General features: G+C 41.5%; 1 protein-coding gene across 1 annotated transcript in view; it reads left to right on the forward strand.

The window, feature by feature from the left end:
- The window catches only part of LOC143288036 (uncharacterized), a 41153-nt gene extending 28818 nt beyond the window's left edge, over positions 1-12335 (forward strand). Inside the window, exons 19-28 of the mRNA XM_076596337.1 lie at positions 40-321; positions 1444-1581; positions 2240-2287; positions 2659-2748; positions 3764-3818; positions 4701-4821; positions 4964-5058; positions 5386-6025; positions 6550-6644; positions 9506-12335. Coding sequence (XP_076452452.1) covers positions 40-321; positions 1444-1581; positions 2240-2287; positions 2659-2748; positions 3764-3818; positions 4701-4821; positions 4964-5058; positions 5386-6025; positions 6550-6644; positions 9506-9648 — 1707 coding nt within the window. The 3' untranslated portion in view covers positions 9649-12335. The remainder of the gene's footprint in view (positions 1-39; positions 322-1443; positions 1582-2239; positions 2288-2658; positions 2749-3763; positions 3819-4700; positions 4822-4963; positions 5059-5385; positions 6026-6549; positions 6645-9505) is intronic.
- Positions 12336-21865: the final 9530 nt, after the last annotated feature.

The raw sequence follows: 21865 nt of genomic DNA on the forward strand, positions 1-21865 counted from the left end.
GGTGTGGAAACAAAAATTGTTCACGTTGGCCTTTTGCAGACCAAACAAGCTCTGGAGATGGAGGTGCATGGACATCGCACAGAACTGGAGCAGCTCCGGAACCAGGTGCATCAGCTGGGGCAGCAGGTGGAGGCAGGCAGACAGAAGACAGCACAGCTGCAGAAGGAGAGGGATGAGACCAGGGACACCTGTCAGGACACGTCACACAAGCTCTCCCTGCTGGAAGCCCAGTGTCGCACAGGCCAAACAGGAGTGTCAGCAGTTGACCCACACCATGCAGCAGCTGCAGAGGGTACGTGTTACTTGTTTGGTCTGTGGGCAGTGAACTGTGGGCAGTAAATTGTTGGAAATCAGTTAAATGGCCAGTGAACTGTGACCTGTGCATTGTGGACAATCCATTATGGGCAGTGAATTGTGGGAAATCAATTATGGGCAGTAAATTATGAGCAGTGCATTGAAGACAATCAATTATGGGCAGTGAATTGTGGGAAATCAGTTATGGGCAGTGAACCGTGAGCAGTGAATTGTGGGCAATGAATTATGGGCAGTGAAATGTGCGCACTCAGTTGTGGATAGTGAATGATTGGCGCTGAATTATGGACAGTGAATTGTGGACATTGAATTATATGCTCTGAATTGTGGGCACTATTGTGGACTGTAAACTATGTGACTGCATGATTTAAAAGGAGGCGCCATGGCAGAATTGTTTAGGCATTGGACTTCTGATCCAGTGTTCACCAGTGATCAGGGTTTGAGGCCCCGTTTTGGCCTGGTGTTTTGTTTTGGGAAAGGCACTTTACTCCGATATTTCCTCACTCCACTCAGGTGTGAATAGGTACCCGACATTGGTTGGGAAGGTGAAAATGGAGTGAATTAGGCTCTGCCTTTCTAAGCTGATCTCTGGACACAGTGAATAGGAATTCACTGCCCCAGTGGCTGTAAAGGTTTATGGGACCTTTACCCTTTTAGTGATTTAACAGCTAGGTTGATGGAATCTCAAGATTACAACCACACCTGTATCAGGGAGACGGGTTGCGGCAATTTGAAACTGAGTGAATAATTCAAGTTCTGTGTATATGGTGTTCCTTACGCCTGGAGAAATCCACTGCAGCAGTGCTCATTCATCTATCTCACTCACTGTTTCTGAACATCTGAAACACTCCACAATGTACTATAATCACAGATTAGTACTCTTGGATCCTGTGCAAAGGCTGTAGAGTACATTATACCCATTATCATTATTAATTTGTGATGTGGGTAATTTGTAAACATAATCAGAAAAAAAAGTACAAAGAAAAGAAAAATTCTGACACCGCAGCAGCACAAAGAAGAAACAACATGCATTACATATGACAGAGTAAGCAACACAGTGACAAATGCACAGAAACAACAATGCATAATGTTGTGCCTTTTTTCCACTCCCATGTATCATGCTGCTTGCAGGCTGGAGAAGAAAGCGAGAAGAGAGCAGCCAGTGCCATGTCGGAGTGCAGTCGCCTTCAGGATGAACTGGGCAGCAAACTGGAACACATAGAACATCTGGAGAAAGAGCTGGAGGCCACCAAAGCATCTGGCGAATCAGTAAGTATGCTAGCCAGCTAGGTTTGTACTTGTAACCATAACAACAGTAATCTTATTTTGGCAGGAAGATACATCACAGTACTCAAACAAACCTTTCAAGTATGTCTAAGTAGACGTCATCATATTTAATAAGCAGCACCATGGAGTTAGGGGGGAAGATATACACATGCACACACATCATGTGTTTTTAGTGTGTTTGAGAACATGAGGATGTGTGTGTGTGTGTGTGTGTATATATATATATATATATATATATTTAAATGTGCCTGAAGCATTGATTCACATTCTATTATTTAACAAACATGCATGTAAATGACTGTTTTCTGGTCAAATACCAGCACACTGAAAAGTCAAGTATTTACAGCATACTTACAGCATACTTACAGATGATGACAGGTTTGGTGGGAGAAGGGAGGGATTTTTTTGTGCAGATTTCCCTGGATGTCCTCTTTAATGGGCATATGAAATCTAATGTGAGTCATGCTTGTCACTGATAAATACAAACCGATATTCTAGATAATCTATGTCAGTCACAAAATTGATACTTCAAGAGAACACTATTATAAATTTGTTTGACAAATGCTGAAATTTGAGCTATAGTTTACGGATTATTTCCTGCAGCAGAAGTTTGAATGGACATCTGAATGGTTTGTTTCAGTCTTCAGCGAGTGAGAAGATGATACCATTGATTGAAGTCAAGAAACAGGTAAATACGTTTTTCTTTTGTTGTGCTCCTGCTTCCCCACTCGTTTTTTGTTTGGTTTTACTGATCGCTGCTTTTGTAAGTGTGAGGTACAAGATACATTGTGGGAGGTGGATGCACTAGTGACCTAATAGATTTGTAACTCATTCATACGATAGATTCTTAGATTCCATCAGTCCAATTCTGGTCATTGACATTGTAAGAAAAAGTCTTGCAAAGGTGACTGTAGTTTTGTACCGCATCATGTATGTGTTTGGTGTGTGTATGTATGTACATGTATGTGTGTATATATATATGTGTGTGTGTGTGTGTATAGATGTATACAAGTCATACGCTGTATATATAATATATTAAATTAATCTTCTGTTTGTCAGAAATTTGTGCTGAAGAACAAGATTGCGTACCTGACTCGAGAGCTGGAGAGCATGAAGAAAGCTGCAAGTTGCAAAGACAACTGGATTCAAGTGAGTATACAAAGACTGATAATACACATAGAGACTGGCTGCAGTGCAGTGAAAATATGTTTTAATTTCATATTGTTATGCGCAACTTCCCAGTATGATTAACAAAGCTGTCCAGACCTACATTTACTTTTGTACCTCATACTTCTTCGCAAAGTTCATTACTAGGAATATAAACACACAAGGAACATTTCAAGTAGAGTTGCTGTGCAAACCCGCACTGTTGCCTTCTTTCTCCAGTTGCTTTAGTGATTTTCTGGTCCTGTTGCTGTGCAAACCCGCACTGTTGCCTTCTTTCTCCAGTTGCTTTAGTGATTTTCTGGTCCTGTTGCTGTGCAAACCCGCACTGTTGCCTTCTTTCTCCAGTTGCTTTAGTGATTTACTGGTCCTGTTGCTGTGCAAACCCGCACTGTTGCCTTCTTTCTCCAGTTGCTTTAGTGATTTTCTGGTCCTGTTGCTGTGCAAACCCGCACTGTTGCCTTCTTTCTCCAGTTGCTTTAGTGATTTTCTGGTCCTGTTGCTGTGCAAACCCGCACTGTTGCCTTCTTTCTCCAGTTGCTTTAGTGATTTTCTGGTCCTGTTGCTGTGCAAACCTGCACTGTTGCCTTCTTTCTTCAGTTGCTTTAGTGATTTTCTGGTCCTGTTGCTTATCATTTGATAATTGTGTTTTTTGCTGGTTGATGTGTTCAGTCATTGAATAGCACTTGTTATGTCAAGAACATATTCCATCAAAGTGGATGGTTGGCCATCGTTTGGATATGATTTAAGTACAACATCTGATACTGTTTACTTTCCTATTTGACAGGCTTCTGTCCCACCTTTTTCTCCAGAATCAAATTCTTTTGTCTTTTGGTATTCCATTTTTGACATCTGCTTCTGGAGCCATAGAAGTTAACAGTGATGTAAGAGTGTTTTTTGTGCGGGAAGAACTTTCTGCATAACATTCCTTCATGACTGAAATATTTCAGCTGACAGTCAGAGTAACTGGTTGTTGAATGTAAATTTCTTTGTCAAACAGGAACTTCATGAGAAGTTGTCCAAATACGAAAACGAAGAGCAGGAAGATAAAGAGGGTAAGTACAATGTGTCAGCTCAGTTGAGATCTAAAAAAAAATACCTGTCATTGTCCAATGACTTGGCCAAATATCATGTTTATTTTTGTACATTTTGCTGTACAGCATGGTGAGATTTACTCAGGAAATCCACACAGTGACTTAAAAGATTTGTAGTTTATGTTACTTTTAGGAAAGTGATATGTGTCACTTGACTAATTAGTAATGGTGATTGTGTGAAAATTAGTGTTTGATAGGTAGCAACAGAAATTGTCAGATTTAAAGGTAGAGATTGAGAATGCAGCCTGAATGACACAGTTATGAAGAAAAAAGAAAAGGCTTGTCAGATGAAGCAGCTGCAGTGTATCGTAGGCCAATAATTTTCCAAGGTATGAAAGGAAGTGTATTATTGTATTATATCATATTACTCTTTTGTCACAACAGATATGTCTGTGCCAAGTTTGGGATGCTCACCCTAGGAAGAGTGTGAAGCTACAGTGTGGTACCATCCTTTTTTTTTTCTTTTTTTTTTTTAATTTCCTTTTGCAAGTGTATTTGTTTTCCTATCAAAGTGAATTTTTCTGCAGAATTTTGCCAGGGACAACTCTTTTGTTAACGTGGGTTCTTTAACTAGCACGAAGTGCACGCTACACACAGAACCATGGTTTATAATCTCATACAAATGTCTTTAATGACTAGCATCCAGACCACCACTCAACATCAAGTGGAGGGAGGCAAAAATACTGCAGTGTCGGATTCAATCCCATGATGGGCTAAGATTCTCTCGTTTCCTGGTCAGACGCATTACCATCACATCACATTGATCAATATTTTTATGCTGCAGACAAAGTGTGTGAAAAAAAGGTAGTAACAGTCAAGGACTGGTGGGTGCTATGTTGACAGAGAAGATAGAGAAGCTGGAGGAGGCGATCAAGACGCTGGAGGACAGCCTGAAGGCCAAGGACATGGAGCTGGTGGGCCTCAAGATGCAGCAGCAGGATGCTGTCGGCAAACTCAACAAACGGTGAGTCTGTTGGTGTGTGGGCACTGCAACAACCACAGTTGTTTTTTTTTCTCTTGATGTGAATCCATACATGTGGTTATATTGCAGAATGAAGAAAGGGAATGTGCCTTTACAGTTACAAGTTCTTCATGTTTGTTTCCAGGTTGAGCAACGCAGAAGAAATGGTCACATACAAGGAGCAGATCATCAGCAAGCTGAAAGGAGAGATTCGCAGAATTCGCTCAGAAGAAGTGTCTTGTAAGTGTCCGCAGAAAAAAGAAAAATGTGTGCTGTTCTTTGTTTGATGATTGATGTTTTCTAAGTTTATGTTTAAAAAAAAAAAACCCACACATTTTTGACTCATTTGATTAAAGAAACACCAAGCAACCTTAAAAAGTCCTGTGCTTCCAACAGTTCTCAAAAGTCACTTCAGAGTGAGACTTATCCCCACTTGTGAACATAATCCCACCTGATTCATCACATTGCTACTTATAATATTAATCATGTCACTGGATATGTGTTGTTGTATGTTTTCACTGTGCAGTGGTTCTGATTAAAAAAAAGTTGAGCCTTTTGTCCTTGCAGTCTGCTCTTCAGCTGCTCCTAAAAGCAAGGCCCCTGCCCCTGAGCCGGTGAGGTCGGCACATGATGAGCGTGTGATCAGCAGCCACAGTGGCATCATTGACCGCTACACAGTCACCCTTCTGGAGGCTGACAAATACAAGCTGCAGAAAGAGCTGAAGAAGACCCAGGACCGTCTGCAGTGCCGGGAGTCGGAGCTGCACCTGGCCAAGGTGGCCCTGGCCAAATCCAAGGCAGGAAGCGTATCATCCCCTCCCACCCCCAGCAGTGCCGTAGGCTCCAGGATTGGAAGTGACATCAGAGTGGAACGGAAATCAGGACCTGCTCTCCAGAGGGAGTCCAGTGGTGGGGCCTTGGTGACACCCTCTGCACATCCTGCTGGTGGCGTGACAGGAGAGCAACGATCCCCGCTGTTGGAGAGGCTGGGGACCTCTGTGGACGGGGGACTGATGGTCAGGGATTCTGAATCCACGGGGACAGGGGACTCTATGTTAAGGAGCACCAGTGCAGTGTCCACAGCCCCAAGTGGCCCAGTGCCACGGATTGGGGGGCGTGACTCTGTGTCCAGGTCATGGAAACAGGAGGAGGCCAGGTTCGGTTCTCTTCCTTCTGGGGGCACTTCGGTGGACCTGAAAAAAGACAGGTACTTTGTGTTGTCTGTTTGACTTTACTTTCAGCAGTGTTCATAATTGTATTTGTGATGAGGAGAATAATGAATAGTATTGTTGGGTTTTTTTGTTTTTTTGTTTGCTTCCATTATTGTTATTACATGTATTGTATGACATAAAATTGAAGGAGAAAGAATGACAGCTTCATTATGTGCTATCTAATGTTTCAAAAAAAAATCTATTTTGAACAATTATACACAATAACAGCATGTCTTTCATCTTCAGCATTATATATAACTGTATTGGTAATGGGACAGTTTTTCTGTTAAGAAAAGGAATGTCCTCATAATTATTCTGTTAATTTTTTGTGTAGTGCATTGTTCCCTGTTTCCAGCAATGCCTGATGTGCTGACTACCATCAGCATTTAGCCATTATATTTTGGGGAATTGGTTTATGGGGGTTTTTTGTTGTTGTTTTTGTTGTTGTTGTTTTTTTCTGCTGATAACTGGATGAGCGACTGATGTAAGAGATGAAGATTGAGTTTTGTGTTCTTTGCAGACCTGTGTTGCCCAGTGCTGTTGACAAGGAGAACACGCCCCTTGGTACTGATGTTCTGGCTGCACACAAAACTCCAACAGACTCTGCCGTGCAAGGTAATTGCAACACAAGTTAACATTGCTTTTAATTAATTAACACAACACTCTGCATTTAGTCGCACATGATAGAAGAAAGGCCTGATCAGCACGTTGGGTTTATGAGAAGGTTGGGCATCTACTGCTTTTTTTTTTTTCTTCGTCATCGTCTTCTACGACAGATGTTTAGCATATAAGGATCAGTCTGCATGCTCTGAACACCTCCTTGAAACTGAAACTAGGCATGCTGTCTTCAACTGCAGAAGGATGGGTTTTTTAAGAGGTACATTAATCCTTTCACTGCCAGTGAGTTTAGAGTGCAACACACCCTGGTGCCAGCTGATTTTCAAGAAAGACAAGAAATTACACCAACCGATTTCAAATTACTATAACTTTTTTGTTTTTCAGCCAAATGACTTCCTGTTGTTGTTTTTTTAAGTAAGAGGAATGGTGAAATTTTTGTGTTTTGGAGCAATAAATTATGTTCGTAAAGTGAAATATTTTTATTTTTGTGTAAATTATTATGTTTAGTTGTTTTTTTTTCAATACAAATGTCGCACTTTGACACATTACAGACATAAACAAAGACAGGTACAACACAAACATCACTGCAATGCAGTTGAAAACAAAGCAAACTCATCAATTGAAGCCTTCAGTACAACTATATTTCCCATGTAATGGTGTAATCCAGAATACAATCCATGGGAAACACACAATATGAACTTGAGTTTTTGCAGAAAAATGTTTTCTGTCTTTTCACTTGAAGGTTTCACAGTGTCCTCACTTGAAATATGTTTCTGCGGGGGAACTATATATACACTTTACAACTATCTGATGAAACTGATATACTACTAAAGTCAGAAAATAAATGAATGGAGGTAAAATATGTATACAAATATGTACACAGGTCTGAACCGTTCACTGTTGGAGACTGTGAATTTTGGTTGCTGCTGCTTTCCTGTAGTCCTCCACAGTATGATACAGTTCAAAGCACAGAGTGGGACACATTGGCTTCTTGCACATTATGGTTCCAAATGGCAGGTTGAACAGCCAGTATGTCCACCAGTAGTCTTTGATTTCAGGCTTACCACAAAGCCCCATCGCGATCTGAAGTGCTGTGTATGCCTTCATCTCAGGGACAGTGACGTCTATGGCAGCATTCAACCTTGAATGTTGACTGCGTTCAGTGATGCCTGACAGCAGCTCCTCTGCATACAGATTAGCCTGGTCAGCCATGAGTTGGAATGCTGATTCTGGGAAGAAAAGCATAAAGAAGTCCACTGGATGGAAGTTGTCATTGTTAACAAGGACACCTGAAACACATGAGCAAAAAAAGAGTAAAATACAATCAGTAATAATTATATAACAGCTGATTTATTATCAGCTAATGATAAATACTGCAAATGAAAGATATTATATCATAAACAAGTGCACAAATAGCCAAAACATAGATTTTTACACAGGCATTGTTTCACACAGTGTATCTCCATAATCTTCACAAGAAAAAAACCTGACATGAAATATTTGTGTTGTAAATAAACATACTGCTCTTACTCTTCAATGTCCTACACTTGTCTGGCACAATGCACTCATAATTTTATATGTGCTACTAGTGAATGAACAGTGCGCCTCTGATCTGCCCATATAAAAAAACAAGTGCAACCTAATCTTAGTCACACACTCTCTCAGTGACATACATGTGTGAGCGCGCACACACACACACACACACACACACACACACACACACAGAGCTTTTACCTGTTTTCTTAGTAAAATTAGGAAGCCATTCTGCAGGACAGTAGGGATCATCCATGTGGTACAACACCCACTGAAACAGATCAGGGCTTGGCACAGCTGTTCTACCACGCCCCCTCCCTCCTGGTTGTTGGCGTGTAGTCGAGCTTGACCCACAGCAATGCTGTGTTGTTGGTCTCCGATGTGACACAGACACTTCCATTTGAGAAACACACTCTTCCCCTTCACAATCTCAGTCATTCACAGCTGCCGATGTGCTCTACTTGTCTGGCCACGCTCCGTACACTCACAACTTGGTACTTGACTCGGTGCCCAGTTGCCATCACTATTACCCTCCCCCTCAAACAATGAAACTTCTTCATCATCATACGGGAATTTTTCGCCCAAATCTTCATTTTGCTTGCCTGGCTGCAGTCTCAGTTGCTTGATAACTTGCTCAGTTGTGAAGTAGCGTTGTCTGCTCGTCGATGCAGCCATTTTGGAAAATGAAAAGATGGAAGTTGCGGATAAAACTATAATAAATCCACTCGGAAACTTGCAGAAGTACTGTAAAGATGGCGTCAATCGATAGAAGGGGATTCCCCTAGTCACATGCACAAAATATGGCCTTTCAAACCTCCCCAAAATAAGAGTGGTAGGTCTGCGAATGACCAACCCTGTTCTGGTTGCCTTTTGCGGACATCGGCAGCCTCCCAAGTGGGTGCCGAAAGGCGACAATGGTGGCCAAAGTGTTAAGCTTAAGGAAAAACTGTATGAAGAGGATGATGTCAAGAGGGTCACAGGTATTAAACTGCCATGTCAAGGCTTAAATGTTTCAGTGTTTGAGGAGAGAGTTGTAGCATTGTTTTGAAAAGAGGAAGGCCAGAACGAACACAGTTACAACCGAGAAGAATATGATCAAATGAGTTAGGTTGTACTTACTTAGGTGGATACAACCTCCGCAGCACATACTAAACTAGAGATCTGATGTGATAAAAAAAAAAAAAGTATACCAATACAATACAATGCAGTACAATACAATGCAGTACAATACCACACAACACAGTAGACTCCATTGATGAAACCTTTTTTTTTTTTTCAGCGAAATGCTTATGTGTGTTTTACATTTCTTGTTATATTTATTGCAGACGTAACAGATGCAGAAAGCCCCATCCACATAGAGCCAGAGTTCTGGAAGAAACCCAAGCGTCCTGCATCCACGTACAGATCCTCCACCCGCATGCTGGGCAAATCAGCAGCTGCTGGTGCAGACCAGTGCAAGACTCACTGAAGACACAGCCATAGGAACTTGCTTACCTTGATATTAGACAGCGTTTGGTTTTTATGGAGTGTTGGTTGACCCTCACATCAGTACCTTCATTACGAATTATCTTTTTATCAATTATTTGCTGATGTGATGTTTGGACTGATTGAAATAAGCATTTTCTCACATACAATGAATCTGTTTTACTCACACAGTCAAAGAGGACCCACAGCGCCTCATGCAGTTTTGATCTATGTATAACGGACAGGTTCAAACCAACACTTTCAGCCATTTTAAACATGTGGTTATGGTGAGACACACTGACACAGTCTGTTTCAGATAAGGTTTAGGTGTTTCCCCTCAGCTGTGCGAGTAAAACCACTTGTGCATCAAGTCTTAATAGCTTTGTAGCAAAGCATTTTACACTTTACACACTGCACATTGCACCGATGACATGCTTTCCCACACAGCAGATTCCTAACAAAGACATATTTATTAGTCCTTATGTAGAAATAAGTGCATGTGGCAGTGGTAGCCAAAGCATTCAGAAAGTCTCTGAGAACCATGCCCGGTTTAAATTATTTAAGACTGCCTGCTTAGAGACGGTGTTAGGGAGGACTTTTGATAAATCAAGATGCGGTGCAGGGCAAGTAGCCAATTCTGGTTGTATGGATGGGATTGGAATACATTTATCTTTTTTCCATGACTATTGACATTTGTGACAGTTTCAAAGATTTGATAAATCAGTGAATAAAATGTAGAACTCTAACTCTGGAAATCAGTGAATGGCAGGAAGTACACTGCTAGTTACTACTGTCAAAGAATAATGAGATGGTGCACAGCTGAGTAATTCAGCTGAAGGCCTATGGTACATTTACTGTGCGTGTGCGTATGTGTGTTACATATGGTGTGTCTCCGTGTATGAGTAATATTATCTGGATGTAGATGAGTGAGTGTTTCTAATAGTAATTGATGAATATATGTATATTTACTTGCCTTTTTTGATCAGCTGTTTTGTTTAAATATGACAAGACTTATTCTTGATTGCACGTGACTCTCTTTGTAAAAAGTATCGGTTTAACATATATGAATATATGTGATAAACATTTTTCTTTATATTCTGCCTGTCTCAGTCTGTCTGTATCTCTCTCTTTCTCTTTCTTTATCTGCCAAATATGTGCATTGTACATGTGCACAAGGACAAACACACACAAGTCACACCAAATATAGTGGAATGACACAGTCTTTACATACATTTTGACTTGGGATTGCTCAGCATTTTGCTACTGTTCAAGTTGTCAGACCAAATACACTGCACAGTGATAGGAAGGAGCAGAATGCTTTGTACTGTGACACAGATCTCTGTGTTGAACCTTAACCTGTTTGAATTAAATTCCAGCTGTGACATTACAGCATGGGCTTCTGTGATTTATTTCACATGACAAGGAAAGACTTTAGGAGTTGACAATTCATCGCCATCATTTTCCTTGCAGTAAGGATGTGCTTATTTCATCTGGACATCAGGCTCGCTTTTATGATGGAATAAACGTTTTAATTAATTCAGACTGACTTGTGTTTTGACTTGGTGTTCCCATTCACTTTAATGAATTAGCCCTTTTATCACTTCAGGGAACTGGAATTGACCATAAGTTTTTGTCACTTTAGGCAATGTGTAAGGCATGACAACTTTAGATTATTGAAATTGTCCTGACTGATTGTGGAATAAATTTTTCAGTGCTCGCTCTCTCTCTCTCTTTGAGAAGGAAAAGAGCCTTTTGGTGTCATATACTGTAACATGTCAAACTGATGTAAACTTGGCCTATTGATTTTGTCTGTTAGCCAAATTTCATGGCTAACTGATTACTAAGATGCTTGGAATTGAATTAATCTTTTTTTCATGAAAGTTTTTACTGCCAACAGTTACATAAATTCAGACCAATTTCCAAAACACAAACTAAGGAAGATGGAGGATTTGTACACACATCGCCCAGTTTTTAATTTTTATGAATGACTCACAAAAGGAATGACTGAGATTGGAATAGAATAGGTCTTTATTACCAAGTGTACCAAAGTCACTAGGAATCTTGGGTGGTGTTGCAGCAGAATAAGTTCAGAGATGGATGCCACCTGAAGTGCAGTATTCAGAAGTCATTCAGCCTGAACAAACTCAGAACTCCATCTCACAGTCTGGTATGATGGGATAATGATGATGTGCTAGCTGGGTGAAACAGCACTGCTTGAAATAACTGAAGGTACATTTCAAATTGCACAGAAAATATAACTTTCATAAAAGATGAATTCTTCCTCTGAAGTAAAAGATGCATTACACTTTTGGACGTTCACATTTGTGCATGGGGAGGGTGAACAGAAGGATTTTACATTTGTGTAGAATATCTGCTGAACAGATACAAGGCCTGTCGCTCACTCTTCTTGTGTTTCAGCATTTTTTTCTTCTTTTTTTTTTTTTTTAATTGAAATAATACTCCTTTCACTTTATAGATTGTGGTGTAGGTATGACTGCAATTCTTCTCTATCACATATTCACACACATACACTATTATTTTGGTTTGGATTACGATAACCTCTCCATGTTAAGTTTCTGCACAAACTGCACAGCTGCTGGCATAAAATCCAAATAGACTTTTTTCAATAAATAATTTTTATTCCATTTCTATTAAGATGTGTGTTTTAGTACCATTTTAAAACTGATGATATTAATTTTCATTGACGGTATCATAAATATGTGGACAGCAATCTGTTTTGAGTTTACTTTTTATGTAAACGGACATGAGTATTTCTCTTTGCTGCAACTGTGGATTAAAACTGTTACCTTCAATCTGCATATGGCTGAGTGTGTATGTATTCTCTTTTTTTTCCAAACCAGTTAGATTTCTTTTTCTGTGTAATTATTGCAATGTAAACTCTTAACTGTAACTTAACATGAGAGGCATAGGACTGCTCAGGTTTCAGATATTGTAAATTTGATGTATTTTGATTTGAGACATACCTGTTTTCTTTCTGCTGAAATTGTACTAAAATTTCTTTGTAAATACATCATTTTGGCTTCTTTTTTTTTTTTTTTTTTTTTTTTTACAGCTCCAGTGTTTTATACCTTGAAGGAAGTGGACACTTTAGACTGATAAAGAGGGATCATTGTCCTTGGTATGTGCACAAACAAAGTACCAGGTACATAAGGAGAACTTTAAAGAAGTCAGTACTGAGAAACAGAAACCTGATCTCAACATAAACACAACCCACTGGAAAGTAAGCAGTTATTCATTCAAAAATTGCTGATAAAGAGATAACACAACATAAACACTGATAAAGAGGGATCATTGTCCTTGGTATGTGCATAAACAAAGTACCAGGTACATAAGGAGAACTTTAAAGAAGTCAGTACTGAGAAAAAGAAACCTTATCTCAACATAAACACAACCCACTGGAAAGTAAGCAGTTATTCATTCAAAAATTGCTGATAAAGAGGTAACACAGATCAGACTAAGAACCTGACACTTCATGTATCCATTGTTCCTTGTTTTAAGTCATGAATACCCATCGTTTCTTGCACCTCATGTGACAAAAACAAACATGATATCTCGTATGCAGACAACCAGAATTGAAAATAAAATCTGCAGACTGTTCCAGTCGTTCTGACCAGCTGTCGGATCTGTATCAGAGTTTTCAGCTGGCTGATACAAAGGAGTGACAGTGAAAATGTACAGCACAAGGAAATGTGTTGTTTTTCTTGAAGAAAGAGAGGGACATGACAAAATTTAGGTGAGATTTTTTTTCCACTGGGAACTCAGCTTCTCTCTGGGTCCTTCACAAGGGAGAGACACAGTTGTTGACTACAGGTCTAAGCCCTCTCTCCACCCACTCCACCCACCAAAGAAATTAATGTTTTCGTTCAAACATACATGATCAACATTCATAGGTAAGGCCTGATCATCATCTTGGGGTTTAAGCAGAGGTTCATCATATCCAAATAACTAGCACCCATACTGTCAGGGAAAAATCAGACACTAGAACAAAAACATGTGACCTAATGAAAAATAAGTATGCATACTCTCATAAAGTGGGCAAATAATTGAAAAGCATGACAAACTGTACAGCACCCACACGGAAGATCTCAGCATGCTTTTGACTTTAACCTTCGCTGGCTGTCGCTTTTAACTACACACGGAAGCTCATGTGGGTCGTCCACGACCCATACCGCTGTCACTTTTGACTACACACAGAAGGTCATGTGGGTTGTCCACAACCCATACCTTTAAAGAGACAAAAACCTGTATTTTCCTCCAAAGCTTGTGTGGGTCTCGCACACACACACACACAGACTCGTACAAACACATACACTCGGAAGAAACACACCCACACGCACATACACACACGCACACATAACTGATCACACACAAACGCATAACACCACATGCACATACATACAAACCCTACTTGTGCACACAGAGATGGAGAGAGAGAGAGATGACATAGAATCCTACACACGCACAATCAAAGATATTCAGTCACACAGGTACATGCTATTTGAGAAAGGGATGGAAGGGGGTTATAGCTGAAGACAGGCGAAAGGGACGGGGTGGGGGGTAGTGGGAGAGTAGTGGGGTAGTGAGGCTATTGAAAGTAAAACTTCTTTATTTTCCTTCACTAATTACAAATTAAATCTTCTGAAATCACTATTAAAAAGGTATGGGTCGTGCATGACCCACACGAGCTTTCGAGGGGTGACCACGTTTTTTCCTCTTCAAAAAGCATGGGTCATACATGACCCCGTCCGACCCACACAAGCGTCCGTGTGTAGTTAAAACGCCACCTTTAATTACTCATTAACTAATTAATGAATTTTATTTTCATTTCTTGGCAAAAGTTGGCCTCAGTTTTAGGTGTAGGAAGCACTTCTGAAATTTCGTAGAAAAATATTAAGAATTGGCCGACTCGAGATATTTGCGTTTTTGTACCCTTCTGGGTCGTGTACGACCCACGGATAGCCAGCGAAGGTTAATAATAACACACACAACCTGACGAAAACAACAACAGAAACATACAAAGCGGAACGATTAAGTGGGGGTAAAAGACACACACACACACACACACACACACACACACACACACACACAAAGCATTAGGTAGGAAAGAGAAAAAGCAGGGGTTCATGCAACGGGGTTTGTTTTCAGCACATATGGGCAACAACTGAAACAAACGATGTGTCCATGCAATTTACGTGGTGATCTCCCTTGTCCCTCAGCACGACAAATCAATCACCCACACAGACTCGCGGCGTTATTTCCCAGATCGTCCCCCCTATCGAGTCCACCTGGGGACGTTTCAGGAAACTGTGGGACCGTTCGGGTTTCTGTAACGTCCCCCGTGGGACGTTCTGAGGCGCCCCACCCCCACCCTCACACCATGCTGTTTCGGTCCCCATCCGACTTCACTGAAAAGCACCCGTCCCAAAGCGTCCCCATCCACCCAACCCCACCCACTAAATTTATTTTATATTTGCTCGTGTGCCGTGTGTGTGTGTGTGTGTGTGTGTGTGTGTGTGTGTGTGTACGCGCGCGCGTGTGTATGTTTGCTTCCGCGCGCACGTGTCAAATGATGAGAAGAGAAAGAGGATCAGTAGAAATTGTTCATGAATTCATTTTTATCAGATTACACACTATCAAGGGAGATATACTGTTATTCTGATGAACTTTTTAAGTGCGACAAGTACCACATTCGCGTGTTGCATACAACGCCTTTATTGTGACAGGATTGGTGAAAGACCCAAAGTTTGGTTTTGAAGCTGAAAGGTCTAAAGTCAGGCGGTCGTCTTCAGTATCATTAAATTAAGAGACAAACTTGGATTGGACAATAGAAGGACGCTGAGGAAACATAAGTATAATGAATAGTCACATATCTGTTCTGCATTAACAGGCACGCCAGGGGAAAAAATCGGTTCTGTAACGAAAAAGAAAGAAAGAAAGGAGAAGAAAAAAAAAAAGAGGACGCAAGACGCTCCCTTTAGACTTGTTGGAAATAAACAATGCTAACTTCCAGGGTCAAATGTTGTTCAACAATTCATTGATCCCCCATGAAAACAAGACTTTATTCTTTCAGACTTGGTAAGACAAGGGAATTGAACTGATCTGAAATTAATTCACCCAAAGGAAAACTGGTTACTTACTTTTGATGAATATAATCTCAGCTTGGGCAGAACAAAAACAAATTCAGTGCTTCAATATAATCTTATAACTCACTCTATTCCAAAAGCATGGCTACAGAAAGGGGTAAAAGAAAAGAAAAGGAATACTATGTATGTAAGGGACATCAGTACAGCACAAAACCCAGACTTATCAGGAACGTGTTACTTGAAAATGAAGTAACCCCAGGCGCGATTGATTTTTGCTTTGGGAAATTTGGCAAACTGAGCATTCGGACAAATCCATGCAGGGTGGTATGGGTAACTGCGAACGAGCCAGTCGAAGCGACCAGCTCAACGTGTGTACTGTAAAGATAATATGTTGCATGACAGTCAAACGTAGTTCTTTTGTTTTTGAAGGCTTTCTCCGATTGGTTGCACCAGGAAAAGTTCGTCTGCTCATTCTTTTCATCGTTTTGTCGACGTTTGAAATAGCAGGGTAGCCTGAGGGGAAATGCGAACGGGCAAGTCTAACTGCGAACGATTGCTCTGGGTACATATTGACAATTAAAACAGAAGCAGGTCTTTAACTCATTAGACATAACATATTATTGGAACATCCCACTAGACTGTTGTATTGTTGGTTTTGATCACACAAATAGACATTTAAACACATACACCCCACACCGTACGCAAACACACTCTCTTGAGAGTGCTCAGTTACTGTACTGCTGCATTGTTCGCAGACTCGCGTCAAAATATCCTATGGTCTAATTGCGAACGACAATATTTTGCAGATTCCTGTCAAAATTGACATTCTGATCTGTCACCAATATGTTTCTTACATTCTCCAAGCACTGGTAATGCGCATTCAACATATCCGATCAAATAAAACTATTTTATACTGTGTCAAAGTTCAAGTCCTACAACTTGCTTCCCTTGATTTTAGGGATTTGATAGTACGTTTGTAACCTTGGTCGGCAGTGGTGCGCGAAGAGAAGAAATTGCATGGAAATAGCCATAAACAGCTGATGTTTGACTGGTTCTTTGAAATGGATATTCATTAAGGTATCAGGGAAAGGTCGGAGCAGACGTTAAATTTGTGAAATGCAACCGTTAAGAATGCTTCAAGTGGGGAGGTATACGAATGTTCGCAATTACACGCTGTTTGCAATTACCCATACCTATCCTACATACGATACACATCCGCTAAGCAGATGCCTGCCCAGCAGCGTAACCCAACGCGCTTAGTCACAATTGTCAAGAGCCAATAATACTACGAAAAGAATAAGATTAACTCTCTCCATACGAACGGCGAAAGAGACGACGTTAACAGCGTTTCATCCCAATTACCATCATCAAAATATTACAAGCGGAACGCTCTTATACCGAAGAGGTGAATGTCTACAAAGAGTACCACAGTTCTGACGACGGAAGCTAAAGGTTGGGTCTTTCAGACACCCACTGGACATCCGAGGGGTCTGTGTAGAGGAGAAGAGAGGACTGGTCGTTCTGAGTGAGTTAAAAGTTCTCTCATGGAAAAGCCTAACATTTATTAAACATTCTTTTGGGTAAAATGAAAGTAAAAGAAGAAATAAATGTTCCCATTGTCCAGATACGAGAGATATTCATTAAAGATTTACACTGACCCACTTCCCATGGAGTGAGAGGAACGAAACTTTGAACAGTTATTAGTCTTTCTCTACATAGGTACCATCAAGGGTGATACACTTCTCCCATCGCTTTATCCAGCTGTGAAGACCTTGCCTGTAGAAGTCTGCAGGTTGCGCCAGAGGCAACGACTTGACCTCGGAAATAAGCGTTTCATCGTCTGGTAAGTGCTTGCCCTTCAAAAATGACTTCATGGTTGGAAAGAGGTGGAAGTCAGATGGTGTGAGGACGGGAGAGTAAGGGGGGGGGGGGGGGAGGAAGGATATCATAGCCGTCTGGGCCACATGCGAGTTGTGAACCGTGACTTGTCTTGTAGGAGGCGGACACCTTTGGTCAGCATGCCACACCTCTCGATTTTGATGGCCTTGCACTATTTCTGCAGCAGTGAAGCATAGTCTGTCCCGGTAACTGTGGTACCCTTTGCCAGGAAATCCATCATCACCACTCCGCGCTGGTCCCTAAAGACCATGAGCACGACCTTGCCCGCCTTCTTCGGAGGTGGTGAGTCAAAATACTTCCATTGCTTCGACTGGGTTTTAGGCTCTGGATCATAGTGATGGGCCCATGTTTCTTCCTGCGCGATTAGTCTGTCGAAGAAGTCCTCCTGGTTTTCTTGGCACGTGGCCAAAAGAGCCTGGGAGCACGTGACTCGTTATTGTTTCTGGAAAGGTGTGAGCAGCCGGGGAATCCATCGTGCAGACAACCACCACATGTGCAATGGTCATGGATGAATTTTTTTTTCCCACACAGACCCCACACGTATCTTGACATCTTGGGTTTGTTGGCGGTTATACGGTGATTCTCCAAAATGGCGGCTTCCAAAATATAATTTTGAACCGTTTTCTTTCTTTTTCAGTGACGAAGCTTTCCTTCCTTAAAAAAAAATAAAATAAATAAAATAAATAAAATAAAAAACACGAGCACACGTGTGTTGGGAAAGCCATGTCATGAGCCCAGTGGAGTCTACAACACTGCCCCCACTTTTTTGCCTCCTTGCAAAAACTTGCACGTGCAAAACTAAATTCATGATACCGATTCTCTACCCAGCAGTTGCGCTGAAGAAGCCGGCCGGATCGCCGACGAAAGCTACGCAAGTGAGTAGCCTTTTCTGACTGAGAGATCGGTTTAACATGGTAGTCGTCATGATACCGGGTTTTGCTTTTTCGAGCGTGTGTGTGTGTGCGATCGGTTCGGGGGAACAACATTGTGTTTTCTGACCAATCAGCTGTCAGTTTACAAGTTTTACACGAGGACAGACCAAGGCCAAAATGTTTGCTTCGTGTGGAGCGGATGTGGAGAAGGGACGGCAGCAAGTGTCTAGTTTCCTTTTATTTCATCATAATTGTGATTAATTTGGTGAATACACGTCATTTTTTTTTCAATATGACAAGGTAAGTATGGTGTCAAGGTAAGTACCGAGAGTCGAAAGTACTTGGTCAGACCAAGAAATGTTTGAAGACTTCAGAACAAAAGTTCAGACAACCTGGAGTGGCGCATATCAGCTCCAAGTAACTCTTAAGTAAGTACTGTCCTGTCTGTGTCACAATGCGAACAAAGGCTTTGTGCAGCAGTTGGTTGGCCTGAAGAGTAATGGTGAGTGAAGTTCCGGCCGTCTCCCCATGTTCGTCCGTCACCCAGTGTCGTGTTTGACCGATTTGTTTGTCAGCGGGATTTCGCGAAACGTTATGATGAGCGGATTTTGTTGATGACGAGCAGACATCGGTGGGACCTTGCCTTCTCAACCTGTCACGCCCCTTCTCTCATACAAGAGATGATTGAAGCACGACAAGCTAAGCTTTAAAATGGACACTTGTCAATGATAAACTGTCTACAGTAAACTGGCTACAATTCCTGTCTCTCATGTTACCAGTTTCAGATATTATTTTTTTAAAGTTATGTATTTCAAAATGTTCATTATTAAAATCAGCTAGTTATGTGTTAAATAGTCCAGTTGTTTTGTTGTTGTTGTTGTTTTAATTGCAGGCCATCTTCTTTTCAAATGATAATCCACACAAGTAGTGCATACAATATTTGATTATTGATTTTCTGTTCTTATCCCGCTTCCCCGTCCCCCCTCACAGACATCCTTCCAGTATTGTTTTTTCTTTCTCCAATTACTTACACTCACCCTCTCCATTTTACATTTTGTACTTATCTTTTCCACATTCCGTTCTCTCTCTCTTTTTCTTCCTCAGTCCCCTCTCCCTCGCTCCCCCCCCTCCACCTCAACTACCCCTTTTTCATTTGAATATACTTAAATCAATGATAAAACAATCATGGCAGAAATGATAATCCAAATAATCATAATAATATCATTTATGTCAGTCTAATATCATCATCTTAGATGAACAGACAAAAATAAACGAACGATCTCATGTCGAACACTTGTTGGAAATACTTCACCTTCCGCCTTCCCTTCACCCACGTCGAACAGTCTTCAGAAAGCGTCCCCCTACACCATTGCTACAATTATGAGAGAAACCCCAGTCCCCCTTACCCCCCCCCCCCCCCTCCCCCCCGTCCCTCTTCGAAAAGACACCTCCCCTCCCCCTCCGTCCTCATGTTTAGCAGTCATCTCAGGGATTTTCACACCACCCACGACTCGCAAGTAGGAAAGACACCTCCCCCATTTCCCCCTAGCACTGCCCCACACCCCACCCCACCCCAGTCTGGAACATTCATCTCAGGGACTTTCATCCAACTTACCCTCCCATTTCAAGCAGTCGTTGGAATTACTTCTACCTCACCCCCACCCTCTTCCTCACCTCACCCTCTTCCTCCACCTCGTTTCGGAATAGACCTACGTTGTACCTCTATCCCCTGCACACACTCCCCCGTCCGTCCCCCTCATACCCATCCCATCCCCCATGTCGAAAAAAAAAAAATATATATATACGCAAGCAAGCAAGACACATACAAAACACAAACAAATGCAAACACACACACACTTACACACACACTCACACACACACACACACACACACACACACACACACACACACACACACACACAAACAGGGCCAGAGGGTGAGGAGGTTGAATCTGTCCGTTCCAAACACTGGAAACACATGTTAAATCAATCTTGTAGCTCAAAGCTCAATTGATTTCATTGTCTTGTTTGACCCAGAGCTGGTCGGTGATAGAAAAAGAGTAGGATCTGGCGCATTACATAGAAATGTAGTTATTTTCATGTTCAACGGCATTCAAGCAGTCTTGAGAGATGTAGTAAAGTGATTCTTTTCTTCTCAGTGGTCTGTCTTGATTACGGCGTTCGTTAATGTAAGTATGGTTCCCAGCGATGTTTTCCTCTGTGTGTGTGTGTGTGTGTGTGTGTTTACACATCAGTGGCAGCGAGAGATTGAATGATAGTGCCCGAGACTAGGGTTTCTGTCACGCTCTATATGAGAGCGGACTAGAAACCCCCACCTAGCCCAGCACTAACACCTAGACAACACAAACACAGATTACAACAATTCAGGGTCCACATACATTTATTTAATCACACACACAGCTTGCCAAAAAACAATAACCACAACCCCGGCTGGAACAACACTTAAAGTCTTAACTCCCGAGAGCAAGGTTTCGGTTGCGCCCCTTTTCTCTGCATTCAAATTTTGTATTACGTGTAGCTGACACATTCCAAAGTCAATTCAGGTCTAGATTGGAAGCTGCTAGGCAAATCTCGCTCTCTGCCATAAATGAAGCCAAACCGTAGCTTTATTAGGCTTTTATTTTGAATAAACCTTCACCGACGTCACAGTGTCAGACTCTGGTGAGAAACTGGCTTGATTCAAATCGCCCGCCATTTATAGTCCGGTTCAGGCTTTAAATGACAACAGAATGGATAAATAATAACACACACACACACACACACAAAACCCACACACAAAAAAAAACCCACACTAAACACAGAGCTTTAAGACACGGAAACACAAGCACAACGTTGACGATGAAGTAGTGAAGTAGTGACGATGATGAAGTAGTGACGACGACGACGAACAGTAAGTGACGACGACGAAGAACAGTGACGACGAACACGAAGAACAGCGACGACGAAGACGAACAGTAAGTGACGACGAAGACGAACAGTAAGTGACGACGACGACGAACAGTAAGTGACGACGAAGACGAACAGTAAGTGACGACAGTAAGTGACGACGAAGACCAACAGTAAGTGACGACAGTAAGTGACGACGAAGACGAACAGTAAGTGACGACGAAGACGAACAGTAAGTGACGACGAAGACCAACAGTAAGTGACGACGAAGACCAACAGTAAGTGACGACAGTAAGTGACGACGAAGACCAACAGTAAGTGACGACGAAGACCAACAGTAAGTGACGACAGTAAGTGACGACGAAGACGAACAGTAAGTGACGACGAAGACGAACAGTAAGTGACGACGAAGACGAACAGTAAGCGACGAAGACTGAAGA

The sequence above is a fragment of the Babylonia areolata genome, chromosome 1 (genome assembly GCF_041734735.1).
Source record: "Babylonia areolata isolate BAREFJ2019XMU chromosome 1, ASM4173473v1, whole genome shotgun sequence".
NCBI lineage: Eukaryota > Metazoa > Mollusca > Gastropoda > Neogastropoda > Buccinidae > Babylonia > Babylonia areolata.